This window comes from Oncorhynchus nerka, linkage group LG12 (genome assembly GCF_034236695.1).
Source record: "Oncorhynchus nerka isolate Pitt River linkage group LG12, Oner_Uvic_2.0, whole genome shotgun sequence".
NCBI classification, from domain to species: domain Eukaryota; kingdom Metazoa; phylum Chordata; class Actinopteri; order Salmoniformes; family Salmonidae; genus Oncorhynchus; species Oncorhynchus nerka.
This window is the reverse complement of record NC_088407.1, coordinates 42,717,349-42,738,421: the sequence shown is the minus strand read 5'-3', so window position 1 is coordinate 42,738,421 and position 21,073 is coordinate 42,717,349. Positions and strand designations below refer to the sequence as shown.

The following is a 21,073-nucleotide window of genomic DNA, read 5'->3' as shown; positions in this document are numbered from 1 at the left end:
TTCATAGGAAGTGTTACTGTTCATATTTGTATATGATCCTATGCGCTTATAATGCATTATGAAGATGGTATTCATGTGTTAGGGTTAATGTTTATGTATGATGCTATGCGCTTATAAAGCATTATTTAGGAATTATTCGTAGGAAGTGTTACCGTTCGTGTATGATGCTATCAACACACATGACCTTCCAAGAAAAATCTGAATGACAGATCCTTCAGAACTGCATTTGAACAGAGGCCTGTAAGCAATAAGCATGATCTCTCTTTTCACCTAATTAGGAGGTATCCTTCCATGTCGACTCCTCTTTTATAAAGAAAGAAAAGCCCACACTAGGAGCCATTCATTGAGATTGATGGAGGAGTGGGAGGATGTGTAATACTGTCATTATCTCAGTCACTTGGGAAGACTGGCCTCAGGCTTTAATGTCGTCATTAGGTGTTGAAGGAGCAGGGGGAGGACATCACTCCTTCAGGGGGTTGAGAGAGAGTGGGGGACGAGGGAGAGAAAGGGATAGAGAGGAGAGAGCAAAGACTGGGAAAGGGAGAGACTGTGAAATGGGTAGGGAGAGGAGAGAAGAGGATGAGAGGGAAAGGGAGAGCGTGAGAGAGCTGAGTATGAGCCAACACGGCCACCAGCCCTCTCAATCCCTCTGCTTGACATTGAACAATTTGAGGTGTAACCATAGAGACTCATTGTGTGTGTATGAGGTTGTTTGTGTTGGAGTCATAATGTTTGTGATTGTGTGTGTTTGTCTGAGATTACTTGGGGAGATGCTGATTTGGTTTCCTGTTCTTTTCCTGTGTGTGTGTGTGTGTGCATCAGAATAGTGGTGGCTGCGTCATGTTATGGGTATGCTTATAATTGTTAAGGACTGGAGAGCTTTTCAGGATACAAAATCAATATAAACAGGCAAAATCCTAGAGGAAAACCTGGTTCAATCTGGTTTCCACCAGACACTGGGAGATGAATTCACCTTTCAGCAGGACTATAACCGAAAGGCCAAATCTACACTGGAGTTGCTTACAAAGAAGACAGTGAACGATCCTGAGTGGCCGAGTTAGAATTTTGACTTAAATCTACTTGAAAATCTATGGCAAGATCTGAAAATGGTTGTCTAGCAATCATCAACAACACATTTGACAAAGCTTGAAGAATTGTAATAAAATAATCAGCATATGTTCCACAATCCAGGTGTATGTAAATTAGATATTTCTGTATTTCATGTTCAATAAATTTGCAAAAATGTTTAAAAAAAAATATGTTCACTTTGTCGTTATGGGGTATTGTGTGTAGATGGGTGAGATTTTTATTTATTTAAACCATTTTGAATTCAGGCTGTAACACAACAAAATGTAAAATAAGTCAAGGTATATGAATACTTTCTGAAGGCATAGGTCTAAACATGCATAGTCCGTCATCTAAACTTGGTTAGATGGTGATGACTGACTTATCACACCCTACGACGTATGGAGAAGCTATTACCTTTTAATTTTGTTGATGATTTCATCATCATGGCACCCAAACCTGGCAGCTGCTGCTCATTCAGGCAACAAGACGACAACACTGCAACAACCCCGCAGGGCCCTGAAGCAACAAGTCAGACAGTTGGCTTACCACAGAAACGTTCCTCCCACCCCAACCTCCGTAGATAGGCGGCCAGGAAATTAAAAACCTCAGTCAGGGAGAAAGGAGGGCGCGTCCCCACAAACCGATATAACCGTTAGATTTGAACAATTATATGAGCTCCACTACGAGGGAAAACAAAACAAAGATTGGTAGGCCTATATGGGGTCAAGACTCGAGACATAATTAGTGTTTGCCAGAGAGAAACAACAGGCATACATTGCCTTGAAAATGTATTTGCCCCCTTTCTGATGTTCTCTATTTTTGCATATTTCTGACACTGAATGTTATCAGATCTTCAACCAAAACCTAATATTAGAAAATTGGAACCCGTGTGAACAAATAAGACAATGTTGAGATTTATTTAAATGATGTAACACCCAATGCCACTATATGAAAAAGCAATTGTCCCCTTGTCACGATCGTCATAAGAAGCGGACCAAAATGCAGCTTGGTATGTGTTCATGATGATACTTTAAAGAAAGCACCAAATAGAAAACAATAAACGAATAACGACCGTGAAGCTATAATAAGAACTGTGCTAACACAAGCAACTAACATAGACAATCACCCACAACCCACAATGACAAAACAGGTTACCTAAATATGGTTCCCAATCAGAGACAACGACTAACACCTGCCTCTGATTGAGAACCATATCAGACCAAACACAGAAACAGACAAACTAGACATACAACATAAATGCCCACTCAAATCACACCCTGACCAAACAAAACCCATAAACATACGGACTCCGGCCGCAAAACCTGAACCTATAGGGGAGGGTCTGGGTGAGCATCTGTCCGTGGTGGCGGCTCTGGCGCTGGACGTGGACCCCACTCCATCACAGTCTTAGTCCACTTCTGTCGCCTCCTAGGAACGGCGACCCTCGCCACCGACCTTGGACTGGCAACCCTACTAAAGGGCCCCACTGGACTGAGGGTAAGCTCCGGACTGAGGGTCAGCTCCGGACTGAGGGTCAGCTCCGGACTGGGGGGCAGCTCCGGACTGAGGGGCAGCTTGGGACTGAGGGGTAGCTCAGGACTGGCAGGTCCTGGCTGACTGACGGCTCTGGCAGGTCCTAGCTGACTGACGGCTCTGGCAGCTCCTGGCTGACTGACGGCTCTGGCAGCTCCTGGCTGACTGACGGCTCTGGCAGGTCCTGGCTGACTGACGGCTCTGGCAGCTCCTGGCTGACTGATGGCTCAGGACAGACTGGCGGCTCTAGCAGCTCTGGACAGACGGGCGGCTCTAGCAGCTCTGGACAGACGGGCGGCTCTAGCAGCTCTGGACAGACTGGAGACTAGCAGCTCTGTACAGACGGGAGACTCTAGCAGCTCTAGACAGACGGGAGACTCTAGCAGCTCTGGACAGACGGGAGACTGGCAGCTCTGGATAGACGGGAGACTCTGGCAGCTCTGGACAGACGGGAGACTCTGGCAGCTCTGGACAGACGGGAGACTCTGGCAGCGCTGGAGAGGAGGAAGGCTCTGGCAGCGCTGGAGAGGAGGAAGCACCTGTAGGCAGAAGACTGAGAGACAGCCTGTTGCGGGGGGCTGCCACCGGAGGGCTGGTGCGTGGAGGTGGCACTGGATAGACTGGACCGTGCAGGCGCACTGGAGCTCTTGAGCACCGAGCCTGCCCAACCTTACCTGGTTGAATGCTCCCCGTAGCCTGACCACTGCGGCGAGGTGGAATAGGACGCACTGGGCTGTGCTGGCGAACCGGGGACACCATGCGTAAGGCTGGTGCCATGTATGCCGGCCCAAGGAGATGCACTGGAGACCAGATGCGTAGAGCCCACTCTAGCCCGGCCGATACGAGGAGCTGGAATGTACCGCACCGGGCTATGCACCCGCACCGGGGACACCGTGCGCTCCACAGCATAACACGGTGCCTGCCCGGTCTCTCTCGCTCTCCGGTAAGCACAGGAAGTTGGCGCAGGTCTCCTACCTGGCTTCGCCACACTCCCTGTGTGCCTCCCCCCCAAGACATTTTTGGGGATGCCTCTCGGGCTTCCTACCGCCCCGCCGTACTGACTCCATTCGCCGGTATCCCTCCTCACACTGCTCCAGAGAATCCCAGGCGGGCTCCGGCACTCTCCCTGCGTCGACCGCCCACCTGTCTATCTCCTCCCAAGTAGTGACACAGTCCAGATCTCGCTCCCATGTCCAGAAATCCTGACATCGCTGCTGCTGCTGCTGCCCATTACCACGCCGCTTGGTCCTTTTGTGGTGGGTGATTCTGTCGTCGTCGTAAGAAGCGGACCAAAATGCAGTGTGGTATGGGTTCATGATGATACTTTAATTAAAGAAAGCACTGAACACTGAATACAAAACAATAAACGAATAACGACCGTGAAGCTTATAATAAGAACTGTGCTGACACAAGCAACTAACATAGACAATCACCCAAAACCCACAATGACAACGACTAACACCTGCCTCTGATTGAGAACCATATCAGGCCAAACACAGAAACAGACAAACTAGACATACAACATAGAATGCCCACTCAGATCACACCCTGACCAAACAAAACCTATAAACATACAAAGCAAAGGTCAGGGCGTGACACCCCTTACACTCAATAACTGGTTGTGCCACCTTTAGCTGCAATGACTGCAACCAAACGCTTCCTGTAGTTGTTGATCAATCTTGTCATAGTACTGAATATATCCAGAGTATTTTCAGATTTCTTTATCAACAAATGCTTCAAAAAGTACATTAAATGTGAAATGCACATAAAATCAACAGTGTAATGTTTGGATTCAGTCTTGTCAGGTGAACTGTTTTTGTACTCACCTTTTGGTCTAATAATTTCCCCATTATCTCCAAACTGTTCCCTTTCAAATGCTACCATGGTTATGCATATGCTTTTCATATTTCTTCTGTAAGAACAATTTCAATTTAGCCCTATCCGTATGGGCCAATTCCCACAAGTGTAAAGGGTTAAAGAAGTTCTTCAGGGCTATACGCTGACCTTGAAAAATAGAGGTGGACACAAAGATATTAAGGAGCACAATAAAAAAAGATTTGAAATATTAATTTCTTAATTTTTCTAGGCACCACTGGTGCTCCTAAACTAAAATTCCAGGTTGCACAGTAAAATATTTACGAACATATGCGAGTAAAATGGTCACACTGTAGAGCTCTGTTCTGCATGGAAGTGTGGGCCAAAATTCCTCCACAGGGATGTGAGAGACTGAGTAACAACTTCAGGAAGCATTTGGTTGCAGTCATTGCACCTACAGATGTCGGATCTTAACTTCATCACTCTTTTGTCGCAGAGAATTTTCTTGCTGCATCAGGAAATTAAAATGAGTCCCTGAAAAAGAGCAGTTATTTTTCTCTCCATGCGGGGGGCAGTCGAGTAATTGGGATCGGGGCATGCTATCCAAATAATTTTGTCTCTCGCTCACTCAAATGCTAGGCATACTGTATGTCCTATTTCTGCAACATTCAAATGTACAAAGATTATTGATTTTTATTTTAGCGTGTATTGATGGTTTAACGAGACATCAGCTGGTGACAGTGCCATCAATAGTTGCAAGAAGGTCCCTTGTTATTTGATTATATTCCAATTGGCTAAATTCTGTAGTCTACCCACTAGCCTATCCAATGAAGGGTGAAAGGTGTGAAAACCGATAATAGGCATCTGTGTTCCCATGGCTGAGTTGATGAGCTGATTTGGTCCCTCAGTTGATGTTGGTTTATTTTCATTATTCCAATATGTTTTCATTAATTGAATTCACTTAATCTATTTTATGAGAATTTGTAAGATTCCTATTTGCATAAAATAGACAGAGACCAGTCTTATCAGAAATAGATAATATTATTTATTCTCAGAGCGCGCTGCCATGTAACCACGAACAACAGTTTATATACAAAATATGACGTCACAGGTTCTAGAATGAATCTCCTCCTCCCGACGAAGACAGAGCAAGTTTAAAAGTTCATTCCGACCCACTAGCGCACACACAGGACACACAATAAAATTAACTCTTGACCCCTCACCATTATCGATCACCACTTAGCTGACAGTTCTAGTTAACAGAAAACCTGGGAATGCACTCACTGCCTTATCTAAAACACCCCAGAGCTAAGTTTCGTCGGTTCAACCATAGGTTAAATACCTTTTCTGTTTACTTAAAAAAAACACTTCCAATATTCTCCAACCTGGCTGGAATGGTATTTATTTGATTTAATTACCCCCTGTTTCAGGCTCCACAATCCCTCACTTATGAATTCATATTGTTAATCAGATATAATAAAACAGAGTATAAGTTTACTTAGTTACAGTTCTATTTCAAATGGGGATATTGTTTAGTCATTTATTCATAAAATTCCTAACAGTTGATTGACAGATGTAGGCCTACTGTAAAACAAACTTCCCCCAGTGTGGATGCTCGTCCACATTTAATAGTTAGGCTACAGTATGTATAATTTGTCAATACAGTTTTGGTCTTTGGTGTGATTGAAAGCCTGTATTGTTTGGCTTTAATATTTAATTTTGTAAAGCTATCAAGGTGTTTATGCATTTGAGCTTATCCAAAGGCGATTTCGTTGAGCTGTGAAACGTTTGTTTGATGTGTAAATTGTCAGACCATTCATTCATTCATTCATTCATTCATTCATTCATTCAATATTCATTCAATATACTTACAAGCAAAAATTCAAGCAGGACGCACCAGTGACTCGGTCAATAAAGAAATGGTCAGATGAAGCAATTGCTAAACTACAGGACTGCTTTGCTATCACAGACTGGAACATGTTCTGGGATTCTTCTGATGACATTGAGGAATAGACCACATCAGTCACTGGCTTTATCAATAAGTGCATTGACTGTACGTACATACCCCAACCAGAAGCCACTGAGCTAAAGGGTAGAGCTGCCTCTTTCAAGGTGCGGGACTCTAACCCGGAAGCTTACAAGAAATCCTGCTTTGCCCTGCGACGAACCATCAAACAGGCAAAGCGTCAATACAGGACTAAGATTGAATCATACTACACCGGCTCCGACGCTCGTCGGATGTGGCAGGGCTTGCAAACTATTACAGACTACAAAGAGAAGCATAGCCGCGAGCTGCCAAGTGACACGAGCCTACCAGACGAGCTAAATTACTTCTATGCTCACTTCGAGGCAAGCAACACTGAGGCATGCATGAGAGCATCAGCTGTTCCGGACGACTATGTGGTCACGCTCTCCGTAGCCGACGTGAGTAAGACCTTTAAACAGGTCAACATACACAAGGCTGCGGGGCCAGATGGATTACCAGGACGTGTGCTCCGGGCATGTGCTGACCAACTGGCAGGTGTCTTCACTGACATTTTCAACATGTCCCTGATTGAGTCTGTAATACCACCATAGTCCGTGTGCCCAAGAACACAAAGGCAACCTGCCTAAATGACTACAGACCCGTAGCACTCACGTCCGGCTCACATCAACACCATTATCCTAGAAACTCTAGACCCACTCCAATTTGCATACCGCCCAAACAGATCCACAGATGATGCAATCTCTATTGCACTCCACACTGCCCTTTCCCACCTGGACAAAAGGAACACCTATGTGAGAATGCTGTTCATTGACTACAGCTCAGCGTTCAACACCATAGTACCCTCAAAAAGCTCATCACCAAGCTAAGGATCCTGGGACTAAACACGTCCCTCTGCAACTGGATCCTGGACTTCCTGACAGGCCACCCCAGGTAGTGAGGTTAGGTAGCAACACATCTGCCACGCTCATCCTCAACACTGGATCTCCCCAGGGGTGCGTGCTCAGTCCCGTCCTGTACTCCCTGTTCACCCACGACTGCATGGTCAGGCACGACTCCAACACCATCATTAAGTTTGCTGATCATGACAACGACGAGACAGCCTATAGGGAGGAGGTCGGAGACCTGGCCGGGTGGTGCCAGAATAACAACATATCCCTCAACGTAACCAAGACTAAGGAGATGATTGTGGACTACAGGAAAAGGAGCACCGAGCACGTCCCCATTCTCATCGACGGGGCTGTAATGGAGCAGGTTGAGAGCTTCAAATTCCTTGGTGTCCACATCAACAACAAACTAGATTGGTCCAAACACACCAAGACAGTCGTGAATAGGGCATGACCCAGTACACCGGCCCAGTACATCACTGGGGCAAAGCTGCCTGCCATCCAGGACCTCTACACCAGCCGGTGTCAGAGGAAGGCCCTAAAAATTGTCAAAGACCCCAGCCACCCCAGTCATAGACTGTTCTCTCTACTACCGCATGGCAAGCGGTACCGGAGTGTCAATTCTAGGACAAAAAGGCTTCTCAACAGTTTTTACCCCCAAGCCATAAGACTCCTGAACATAGTCACTTAACAATACATTCATGTACATACTACCTAAATTGGCCCGACCAACCAGTGCTCCCGCACATTGGCTAACTGGGCTAACTGCATTGTGTCCCACCACCCGCCAACCCCGCTTTTTACACTTCTGCTACTCTCTGTTCATCATATATGCTTAGTCACTTTAACGATACCTACATGTACATACTACCTTGTTACTCTTTTTTTCAAATGTCTTTTTACAGTTTTATTTCTTTACTTACCTATTGTTAACCTAACACCTTTTTTTGCACTATTGGTTAGAGCCTGTAAGTAAGCATTTTACTGTAATACCTGTTGTATTCGGCACGCGTGACAAATAAACTTTGATTTGATTTGAATGACTGGGATGAGGACCTTGTCGGGCATCTGAAGTAAATCCTTCCCATCCGACTCGTTGAAGAAAAGGTATTACTCCGGTACGGGGTGAGTAATCGCTGTCCTGATATCTAGAGGCTCTTTTTCGTCATAAGACACGGTCGCAGAAACATTATGTACAAAATAAGTTACAAATAACTAAAAAAAACATACAAAATAGCACAATTGGTTACGGGATCGTAAAACGGCAGCCATCTCCTTCAGCGCCATTCTCAAGAGAGAAGCACGAAATTTAACTTCACTAAACTTTCTACAGTTTTCCACTTTAGTTAACACTATCGACTTTTTCACTCTACTGTGGAAATTCTGATCAAATAAACGCAATATTAGCCCATTTCAATGTAATATACTGAAACAAAACAAACAAGATTGCAAGTTTAGCATGCTAAACTAACTGCAAGAGATTTTCTTCTAGGCAGAGCGCATTGCAGTAGGATTCTATTGCATTGACAGGCACGACTAGACTCAGGCACATACTCTACACAAACCTGTGCGCCATAACCAATCAGAGCTGCAGTAGTCCTATATGCAAATAGCCATTGGCATTTATGGATCTGTGCCATTGTCTTTGAACTGGACTGTGTTTAGGCTACAGTAGTCATGAGTAGATGTGCTTGTTTTGAGATCAAAGTGAGAGCTGTGTGTAGCCACCTGTGCACAGTTGTTCATATTCTTTGCTAGTTAGTGAGTTATTAGCCCAGTTGTAGCTCATTTCTAAACAGTGGGAGAGTGTTTGCCTCAAACAAGTGCACAAAATGTGTGTTTAAAAGGGCAAGTGTTGTATTTTGAGACGTCTTGAATAAGCTAAGTAGCCAATAGGCAGAGTGTAGCATAATTTGTCTGATTATCTGTAATAATGGTATGGGAATAATAATGATTTTTATTTTGTTAACATTTTAACATGTTATGGAGTGTGTTTTTTCTCCATTGTTTTTGATGGTGGCCACCCTGGTAGGCCTATATTATGATCAAATAGCCACAGTTGTCTACTTGGCCACTGTGAAAACTTTAATTTAAAGAGGGTACAGCCTCAATGTTCACAGTAAATGCGTGCTGGAAGTTTTCACAAAGTTCAAGTTTGCACTCCGCAGACCTGAAATTTACTCAGGGCCGACATTTATTTTAGGGAACATTGGTTATGACACCTACATAAGTGTCAAAATCCACAAAACCTACCACACAAGGCAAAACATTCCATTACACCGTAGCCTACGTGTCAACAGTATGTTTATGTTATATGAAGTCATTTTTTTTATTAACAAAATTGAATTATCACTGTAATTGCGCACACATTGATGTCAGACATGTACCTACCCAAATGCTCTTGTATGTGATGACTGGGATGAATGCAGGAGCAGAGTTCAGGAGCAGGACAAGACACCCTCTTTTTGATTGATGACTGATTTAAGGGCCTGTACCTGATAGGCCTATCTAGCTTATATGATTATGTTGGTCATCATGCTTCTTGACAGTGTCACAAAGTTTATTTTCTACATGTTATTTAAAACATGATGAAAAAAACATGAATGTAAAGAATTTATTACAACAAAAACTAGAAAGGATTTAATGAGCAAACTTTAAAATTAAACTTCTTGGCAGGGAAATAACTAATTTGAATAAATGTGAGTTTTGACACTTATGTAGGTGTCATAACCAGCCATAAAATAACGCAATATATGTCACAACAGGTGTAAATATATGGGTCATAACAGTGTTATAACCATATTATGACAGGTTATTTCAAGTTATGACACGTTATGACATGGTTATGACCTTGTCATCTCATCTTATGACACTGGGTGTCAAGTAATGTGTTACCTTATTTGGTATAATAAAACAATATAAAAAAAATATTCTTCCTATTGCTTCCCTTCAACATAAAAAAATGATGAAACATACAGTACCAGTCAAAAGTATGGACACACCTACTCATTAAAGGGTTTTTCTTTAGTTTTACTATTTTCTACATTGTAGAATAATAGTGAAGAAGACATCAAAACGATGAAATAACACATGGAATCATGTAGTAACCAAAAAAGTGTTTAACAAATCAAAATATATTTGGGATTTTAGATTCGTCAAAGTAGCCACCCTTTGTTTTGATGACAGCTTTGCACGCTGTTGGCATTCTTTGTTGGCATTCTCTCAACCAGCTTCACCTGGAATGCTTTTCCAACAGTCTTGAAGGAGTTCCCACATATGTTGGGGACTTGTTGGCTGCTTTTCCTTCACCCTGCAGTCCAACTCATCCCAAACCATCTCAATTGTAGTCGAGTGATTGTGGAGGCCAGGCCATCTGATGCAGCACTCCATCACTCTTCTTCTTGGTCAAATAGCCCTGTTGAAAAACAAATGACAGTCCCACTAAGCACAAACCAGATGAGATGGCGTATCGCTGCAGAATGCTGTTGTAGCCATGCTAGTTAAGTGTGCCTTGAATTCTAAATACATCACTGACAGTGTGACCAGCAAAGCACCATCACACTTCCTCCTCCATGTTTCACGGTGGGAACCCCACATGCAGAGATCATCCGTTCACCTATTCTGCGTCTCACAAAGACACAGCAGTTGGAACCAAAAATTTGGACTCATCAGACTAAAGGACAGATATATGTTCAGATATTCAAATTTCCCCCTGCGACAAAGGTTGGCACAACCAGTTATTGAGTGTAAGGGGGCAATTACTTTTTCACACTGCGGCATTGGGTGTTGCGTAACTTTGTTTATTAAGTCAATTAAAGCAGTATCAATATGTTGTGTTATTTGTTCACTCAGGTTCCCTTCATCTAATATTAGGTTTTGGTTGAAGATCTGATAACATTTAGTGTCAGAAGTATATGCAAAAATAGACAATCAGAAAGGTGGCAAATACTTTATCACGGCACTGTATGTCATATGGAATGGATGGAGAGTGATTAGGTTGGGGGGGCTGTCTCATTTGAGTGTCTCGTCAAGGGTCTCGGAGCTTTATGGCGTCGACTCGATGGCCCTCGCACTCATCCGTCTCGCTCTCATTTTCTTTTGCTTTCGCAGATGTGCTGAACGATGCCATCTTCGACGAGGACCACGATGAGATGGTTATCGTGAAGGACATCGACATGTTCTCCATGTGCGAGCACCACCTGGTGCCCATCTTTGGCAGGGTAATATCACACACACACACACACACACACACACACACACACACACACACACACACACACACATGCCCCTATCAGCACTACACCAGTCCAAAGGTGTACAATTTAATCACCAGTTATGGAGAATCTCTTCCAGAGGTGAGACCAAGTCATTGTTTTACAAGTCACAAGTAAGTCTCAAGTCTTAGCGCTCAAGTCAAGTCTCAAGTCAAGACTGTCAAGTATCAAGTCAAGTCTCAAGTCCTAAACTTTGAGTTTTGAGTCCTAAACAAGTCATAATGTGCTCTTCACCAAATGTAATACCATTTCATATTTTTAACAAGAGTAATAGTATATTACATTTACGCAAATCATGAATGATTTTAAAAATATCTCTATATTTATTACTTTCCAAATAAACGTTATATTCCCATGGAACTACATGGTTAGCCATGAGAAAGATACACCCCCCCCCAAAAAAAATATAGTGATTGACTATCGAGGAGTGTTATGGGGCGCAATCGGGCGATGTAGGTTTGTACACAATCACCCAACCTTAACACACACACACACACTCTGTGTGGTTACAGTAGGCTAACATATGTCAATGGTTTTAGGAACAGCAGTAACATCAGGCAGGATTTAGGCTACCAAATGCCTATCCAGTTGTAGCTCAATCTTGGGTGCAATGATCACGTTCCCGCACTGACTGACTGTGTGGAGGCTCATTGATTTTAACGTTACGTTAGCCTACATGATACACCAGTAAAGTAATAAAATATATAGCTGTCGACTATATTAGCCACGACTTACCATTCTTTGTGCAGCTTCAAATGTCGAACAAAGTTGGAAATGGTTGCGCCTCCGTCTAATTTTCTTCCCGCATGTTTTGCAAGTTGCAATCCGTTTTTTGTTGATACAGCGTAGTCTTTATATCCGAAAATAATAATTTGGGGTATCATCTTTCCAAGGGCTCCATCTGAATTCACCCACCGACGATCCTCTGCACTGCCACGCACAACTTTTTCTCAGCTGGCACAATTTGATTGACCTCTGTCCGATTCAAACTGTAATCCGTTAAATGAAGAGTTGATGCACTGCACACTTTTTTTAATAACATCAGTTTTAATATTTGAGCTTGGGGAGGGTATCAAGGCAGGTCGAGTCATAAGGCTCAAGGTCAAGTCACGAGTCATTGGTGTTAAAGTCAAAGTCGAGTTGCAAGTCATCATATTTGTGACTCGAGTCTGACTTGAGTCCAAGGCATGTGACTCGAGTCCACAACTCTGATCTCTTCTACTTTGGATTCATCACACATAACCCAAAAGGTACATTACTCAGTGGGAGACATTTGGCACATTACATTATTTTCTCATCACAGTTTTTATGTATCTCTTTGGTAATATTTTCACGTGTGTGGTAAATTTTCACAACTCTTAGTACAAAACTCCAAACTGGTCACACTTATAATGTAAGGAGAACATTGGTTTAATCACCAAAACACAACATAATGATATCTTTTCAATGTAGTCGTTTTAACTACCAGTTAATCCAATAACAAACAATGTAAGATGTCTTTCAAATCGGCCTTAGAAGTGCTGAAAGTGGGCCTGCCGAGTGGCGTAGCGGTCTAAGACACTGCAGTGCTCGAGGCGTCACTACAGATCTGGGTTCAAACCCGGGCTGTGTCGCAGCCGGCCGCGACCGGAAGACCCACGAGGCGACAATACTGTAAATTACAATAGATTACACACTTAGGCAATACACTTATTAGGCAATACACTTACATTACCAAGAAAATTATCAAGTATAATTTCCTGTCACGAATCCCGCTTCCTGAGTCTGTGTTTGCCTGTGTTTCTGTCCTGGAGTGTGTTTCCGGTGTCCTGGAACGCACCCTGTCTGGTTGCCGGGCGAATTAGCTTGTTGGGAGATCGATGTTCACCCGCACCTGTATCCCATCAGTAATCTGCACACCTGTCCTGATCATCACCTCTCCCCTTCAAAAGCTCTGACCTGACATCCATTCCCTGCCGGATCGTTAGCCATGAACATTACTCACCCGGATCATTTACCCCATTCCCGCCTGGTCGTCGGAGGATTCCGCTACCCCATTGGATCCACCTATTTACTCCCATCAACTCACCACCGCTGCCCGCTACGCCACCTGGATATATCTACCCATTCACATTCACTTGTAAATAAATACTCACCTTCTTCCTACTCTCCTTGTCCTGGTCTGCTTCTGGGTTCGATTTTGAAAGAACGTGACATTTCCATAATATCTATACAATGTGTGATCAATGAAGACATCCTCTAAAATCATTCTTGCAAAAAAAATCATTTGTATTTTTCGGATATAATTGCAACATAGGTATACTGTCTGTAATCAAATGAAAGAAATGAAAATTTATGAAAATAAAACAATGGTCAGCACGCATTCATTTGCATCAAGCCGGTCTTAATAATTTGGCCATAAATTCTCATTCCCTTCACCTTGACAGGCCTGATCAATTTCATTGAGTATCACAATGTGGTGTGCAGCGTTTTAGGATCCAAGTAATGGCCTACGTCCTACCACACCATCTTCAGAGATAGCTGCGCACATGGAGATGTTTCCCCCAAGTTGTCCTTGCACTTGGACGGTCGCCCGTACGCCCATGGCGCTGAGTTTTGGCCAGGTTGAAGCCCACTTCGTCAACAAAGATATGCTTGTTATGGTTCACAGCAGTATCAAGCACCATCACCCTGGTTAGTTATTTTTACAGTAGTTCCAACATCAAATTGTGAAGTAGCATGTGCATTAAATAGTAACAGTAATACAGTATATAGTGTGGTACCTGAAAATACTCGGCCTGCAGTTGTTTCACCCGGTCGTTGTTTCTCTCAAAGGGCATCAGGTAAATGTGTTTCATAGATACCTGGTTCCTCTTCAAAGGGCGTGTGACTGTTGGTAGGCTGATGGATGCCACATTGGCAAAGGTGTCATCTTTCTCTTCAATGACCTGCTTTATTTCAGACAGCCGTATGTCATTCCTGGCCCTTACCATTTCCACCACTGCCCACTCCTGCTGATCGGTCAGCACACAGTCACGGCCACCACCATATGGGGTCTTCTGTCAATTCTGAGGGTAGAACAGATATACTGTCAATATATCATACTGTAAGAATACTGTGAAATGTTTTGTGAATTTACATGCATTACAATATGTAATTTAGTATATATGTAATGGTAACGCATAGTGCATATCCTGTAGATGTATCTGTTTTTTTGTTCTCATGATCGAATTGACAATTGATCTTTTCAGATTGGGGTAAACTAATCTGGCAGCCTCTGCTATGTATGGTAAGGTCTCTGTTTATTAGACCCAACAGTTCCAAGCCGTCTGCCTCCCTCTCTCTGATGTCCACCTCTTTGACAGTGCCCATGCCTACTTCTTTGACCTTTTTGATGGGGCCCATGCCCACCTCTTTGACCTCTTTGATGGGGCCCATGCCCACCTCTTTGACCTCTTTGATGGGGCCCATGCCCACCTCTTTGACCTCTTTGATGGTGTCCATTCTCAAAATCCATATATAGTAGACAAACCAGTTTAAAATCTATTGTGAAAGGCAATTACTTTATATGAAAGGTGTTTATAGATGTAGGTTTGGTGAAAACGTTACTGTGTGATTTTGTGTGTTGTACTTGTGAAAGTAGTACCAAAGCGATAAAAAAAACTAAAAGAAGACGTCTTATAACAAGATTACAAACTCACGTTCTCTGCTACAACCAGATAAAAATATATTTTGAATTCCTTTTACAACCAGTAAACAACCTGACCATGATGTCATAAAAGTCCTTTGAACCTGTTTTTCCTGCTGGGTAATACTGTATGTTAAATCACTGAAAGAAGGCTCAAGGTCAAAGTCACCCTGTGTTGTACTCCACTAGCTTCGAATAGTCCCTGCAATATGCAACTGTTCAGGGAAGCCAGGAACCAATACACACAGTCAGTTAGGAAAGCAAAGGCTAGCTTTTTCAAACAGAAATTTGCATCCTGCAGCACCAATTCCAAAACGTTTTGGGACACTGTAAAGTCTATGGAGAATAAAAGTACCTCCTCACAGCTGCCCACTGCACTGAGACTAGGAAACACTGTCACCACTGATAAATCCATGATAATCGAGAATTTCAAAAAGCATTTCTCTACGAGCTCCGACTGGGGAAAATAAGTTTAGAACAGTCATCCAACTCGGAATTCCAAGTCGGGAACTCAGGCCTATTTCATTTTTTTTTTTTAAGTTCCCAGTTGTCTTCAATGCACCATAAATCCAGAGAATGCCTACCTTTTGATTACAAAGTTTGATGACAAAATTTGCCTACAAGGACTGCTGTGCCACCTTCCTGTTCAAGTGAGCACAGCACATCAAGGTGAGTCCAAAAATGTATTGTAGGCTGCTGAATAAATTGTAATTTTCCAGGGAGATCTGTATCCTGTAGCAAAGAAAGTAATACTAAGTGTATGTTGTGTAGTAAGCTGTTAGTAGCCCATGTGCCTCACCCTAATTATTTAGGCTTTTGCCCCCTCATAATGTAGCCTACTGTTCTGACTTGGTGGTGCCTGTTTTAGAGAAATGTAATCATTGAATATTGTAAGCTTTCATTGTCTGCTTATATGCCCCCTTTATTTATCCTACGGTTCTGAATGTTCTGAATTCTGTCGATGTACATTTCAAAAGTGTTGAAAAAGTTGTTATATTGACTACGTTCGTACTAGCTCGCTCATTAACTTCTTGTGGCGAGCCATCCCGGATCCGGGATCGTGAATACTGCCTCAAGCTCATTACCATAACGCAACGTTAACTATTCATGAAAATCGCAAATTAAATGAAAGCAATATGCTAGCTCTCAAGCTTAGCCTTTTGTTAACAACACTGTCATCTCAGATTTTCAAAAATATGCTTCTCAACCATAGCAAAACTAGCATTTAGCATTTAGCGTTAGCATTTAGCGTTAGCATCAGCATGCAACATTTTCACAAAAACCAGAAAAACATTCAAATAAATAATTTACCTTTGAAGAACTTCGGATGTTTTCAATGAGGAGACTCTCAGTTAGATAGCAAATGTTCAGTTGTCCTTAAAGATTATTTGTGCAGGAGAAATCGGTCCGTTTGGTGCTTCATGATTGGCTACCAAAAAAAAACGAAAATTCAGTTATCCAAACGCCAAACTTTTTTCCAAATTAACTCCATAATATCGACTGAAACATGGCAAACGTTGTTTAGAACCAATCCTCAAGGTGTTTTTCATATATCTCTTCGATGATATATGGTTCGTGGAAGTGTCCTTTCCCCTCTGAATCGCATGGCAAAATGCATGCAGCTGAAGATTACGCAACAATTTAGACAAAGGACACCGGGCGGACCCCTGGCAAATGTAGTCTCTTCTGGCCAATCTTCCAATGATATGCCTACAAATACGTCACAATGCTGCAGACATCTTGGACGAAGGGCAGAGAGCTTAGGTTCATTCATCACACATTCACAGCCATATAAGGAGACAATGGGAAACAGAGCCTCAAAAATTCTGCTCATTTCCTGTTTGAGGTTTCATCTTGGTTTCGCCTGTAGCATGAGTTCTGTGGCACTCAGATAATATCTTTGCAGTTTTGAAAACGTCAGAGTGTTTTCTTTCCAAAGCTGCCAATTATATGCATAGTCGAGCATCTTTTCGTGACAAAATATTGAGCTTAAAACGGGCACGTTTTTTTATCCAATAATGACATAGCGCCCCCATAGGTTGAAGAGGTTAATGTTTAATTATGCCATAGTTTGTACATCTCAATTGTCAGTAGAAACCACATTTGTTTATGCAAGTCAGCCATATCAGCTATGTTTTTTTTAAAGGCTGTAAATGAGGCTGAATGAACTGTTTCGCTGCCATACAAGGCTCCACTGATAGCCAGGTGTAGCAGTGGTAAGGATTCACTCTATGGTGCTGAAAAGACAGCTTTATGTAGGCCCTAACAGTTTGTGGGCACCGTTTGTCACTGTTATAGTGCAATTCATGTATTGTTTAGTGTTGTGTTGCATAGTGGCTTTGCTGGCATGCATCTAAACATTTTTGGGGGAGTTTTCCCCACCAAGATTTGCATACTAAAATCGCCACTGATGATGCCACAATTGTGAGAGGAGTAACCTACTGATAAAGGCTTTCTTTGTCCACTGATGAGCCTGTAATTGAGCCCAGCTGTGATTAAACTACTGGTAAATAAAAATGTCCCGCAGCACCGACCAAGGATGTGTTCCAAATGGCACCCTATTGCACTACTTTTGACCAGGGCCCATAGGACTCTAAGAAAATGTAGTGGACTATATTGGGAAAAGGGTGACATTTGGAACGCCACGCAAATCAGATGAAATCCCATTAGCAGGGATTCAAGTGAGACACGCTTGCCTCTGGAAATTCTCCGGTTTGACATTTAGTACCGTAGACCTAGCATTCGGCCCTCTATTCTCCCCTCATCTTACCCTGCAGGTGTTTGCCATTTAAGACAAAGTGCAGGTGTTTGCCATTTAAGACAAAGAGGGAGGCAATTTATACTTTCACATCCCTTTCACACCTGCAAAAGGGCCATGATCATAGAGGGAGCAAGCGTTACACACACACAGACTGTGACTTTTTCTCTTTGTGCTGTGTGTGTTTGTTTGTCAGCAGCTGGCTGTCAGAAGGCCACTTTGTTTCCGTTCATCTCCTTCCCCCGCTGATAGCTCCCTGTCGTCGTCACAAGCCTAGTCGCCTGTTATCCACGCACTCATCTATTTCCCTGCACGTCTATCCATGCTGCCCGCTGAGTGCTATAATGACTCACCGATTTCTCCCCGCCAACTGAAATATGGAGCCGTTTGGTGCGCTCTTTTTTTCATTTTCGTCACGCCTCCAGTCAGTCAGTTGTCTTTTAATAACGCTTTTAGTGTTTGTCATCACCTCGCGACAACTTGATATTGTTTTTCTTTGTGTTTGGCTTTAATGTATACCTTTACACCCCATACCTTTGAAAAACCATGAAACCTATCTCTGAACCCTACTTTTAACCCGTCTTTTCGAAGTGAAGTGAAAGTGTTGTTTATTTACCCAGTTCAGAAATTCGCTTTTTAAACGTGCAGCAGTGAGCCGAAAGGAAGAAGCTGAAGAGCTTGGACGAAGATAGTTAAATGACGCTGTCTTTATCACAACCAACCAGAAAGAGAGAGGGGGAGGGGGACAGGAGAGGAGGATAAATCCTTGCATGCATGCCCTTTCTCTCAGCCTGTTTCATCAAATTGCTGCTGACATTTGAATGGAGGATGGAGGGTGAGGGGTGCCACTTAGCCTCCCAGTCATACGCAGAAGCAGGCTCAACCAGCTGGATGGGGAGGAGAGTCTAGATCTCGATCCGCTTCTAATCTTTTATCTGCTGCTTATTTATCCATGGGCAGATGTGACTCCCTTACCTCTCCTGTACTCCTCCGATGGCCTTTAGATAATGTTGCCTTTTGTCTTGGCGTCTTATGATTCATGTCTTTACCACGCCTGTCATGGTGAAACACAAATGTTTAGCTTGCCTACTTCATACTGTATGATGCAGTGGCGGTCAGTGCCGTTTATGATGAGGGAGGATTATTTTATTTTTTTCATGAGCAAGGCCTTGGTTGACTGCCATTCATATTACATTCACCCAGTTCAATGTAACATCGATAGGTTTAGGCTACTACATGATACTCTAATTTCCCCTATAACCATCATGAGGTTGAACCTAGCCTATGAATGAAAGTTTACAAAGTAGGTGCACACAGGTTGAGAGAAGAATTTGAGATGACAGACCGTGACACAAGTCAGTACCGCCTTGCACACTTGCCTGCACCTAGCTTATCTAGGGTGTAATCTTTAGTCCAACAGTATATTGGACAAATTCAAGTATTTCTATCCATGTTTCGTTTGCTTCCTTTTTAAGATTTTTTTTTTTACAGAATCAGCGGCTGTTTTCATTCTAGCCTCTATTCACTCTCCTCTCACCTTTTCCCTTGTTTTGTGGACTTGAATGAACAACACATCAGCTGTATGTGACCAGGTGAAAAAACCTTTCCAAGCCCAAACCATGTCATAACCGCTACACACAGCCTACATCGTTGTCCCCATATTAGCTAAAGTAACGTTATAGTCAACATAGCTAATAGAACTAATGTGTTAGTAAACCTGCTACAATCATGCAGTAACGTTAGTGTATAGTCAGTAAGCACATAGACCGATGGGCCCCGGTGGAAATAAATTAGTTAAACCAAAAGCTTACCTTGACTTGGAAGAGTTCCAGTGTTGTGTTGGATAGTCATAGCCAGCTAGCTAACATAGCATCCCTCTGTTTGGGTGTTTGAGTAATTAAACTAGCCAGCTGCATTGGCTAGCTAAGTAAGTGAGACTGAAAGTTTGTCATTTTTTAAATATTTCTCTCTCTCTTGCTTCTCCTTCATTTTTGAAGCAATTAATTTGTTGAAAACTGTTCAACTATTGTCTTTCTCTCTCTCTTTGAGTGAACTACTCACCACATGTTATGCACTGCAGCGCTAGCTAGCTGTAGCTTCTGCTTTCAGTACTAGATTAATTCTCTGATCCTTTCATTGGGTGGACAACATGTCAGTTCATGCTGCAAGAGCTATAATAGGTTGGAGAACGTCCTCTGGAAGTTGTCATAATTACTGTGTAAGTCTATGAAAGAGGGTGAGAACCAAGAGCCTCCTAGGTTTTGTATTGAAGTCAATGTACCAAGAGGAGAACGGAAGCCAGCTGTCCTCCGGCTACACCATCGTGCTACCCTACAGAGTGCTGTTGAGGCTACTGTAGACCTTTATTGCGAAACAGTGTGTTTTAATCAATTATTTGGTGACGTGAATATATTTAGTATAGTTTTATCTAAATAGGATAACTTTTTCAATGTTTTTTTACCATTTTCATTTATATGTAATTCACTGAGTAGGATGGTCCTCCACTTCCTCCTCCGAGGAGCCTCCACTGGTATGATAGGTCCCCAATATAATACATTTTTTTGTGTAATGAGTAACCTTGCCTGAGACCTGAAGGCTTGGGTTGCCTAGGCTTTAGCCTAGCGAGCTAACACAGTCAACCACTGAGATTCATTGAGTGTACAAAACATTAAGAACACCTGATCTTTCTATGACATAGACTGACCAGGTGAATTGAGGTGAAAGCTATAATCCCCTTTTGATTTCCCTTGGTAAATCCACTTCAATCAGTGTACATGAAGGGAGGAGACAGGTTTATGAAGCCTTGAGACAATTAAGACATGAATTGTGTATGTGTGCCATTCAGAGGGTGAATGGGCAAGACAAAAGTTTGATGTGCCTTTCAACGGGGTATGGTAGTAGGTGCCAGGCGCACCGGTTTGTGTCAAGAACTGCAACGCTGCTGTGTTTTTCACGCTCAACAGTTTCCTGTGTGTATCAAGAATGGTCCACCATCCGAAGGACATCCAGCATACTTGACACAACTGTGGGAAGCATTGGAGTCAACATGGGCCAGCATCCCTGTGGAATGCTTTCGGCACTTTGAAG

General features: G+C 42.9%; 1 protein-coding gene across 1 annotated transcript in view; it reads left to right on the top strand.

Moving 5' to 3' along the window:
• The window catches only part of LOC115138249 (GTP cyclohydrolase 1), a 46,769-nt gene that overhangs the window by 4,947 nt on the left and 20,749 nt on the right, over positions 1 to 21,073 (top strand). Inside the window, exon 2 of the mRNA XM_029674918.2 lies at positions 11,398 to 11,507. Coding sequence (XP_029530778.1) covers positions 11,398 to 11,507 — 110 coding nt within the window. The remainder of the gene's footprint in view (positions 1 to 11,397; positions 11,508 to 21,073) is intronic.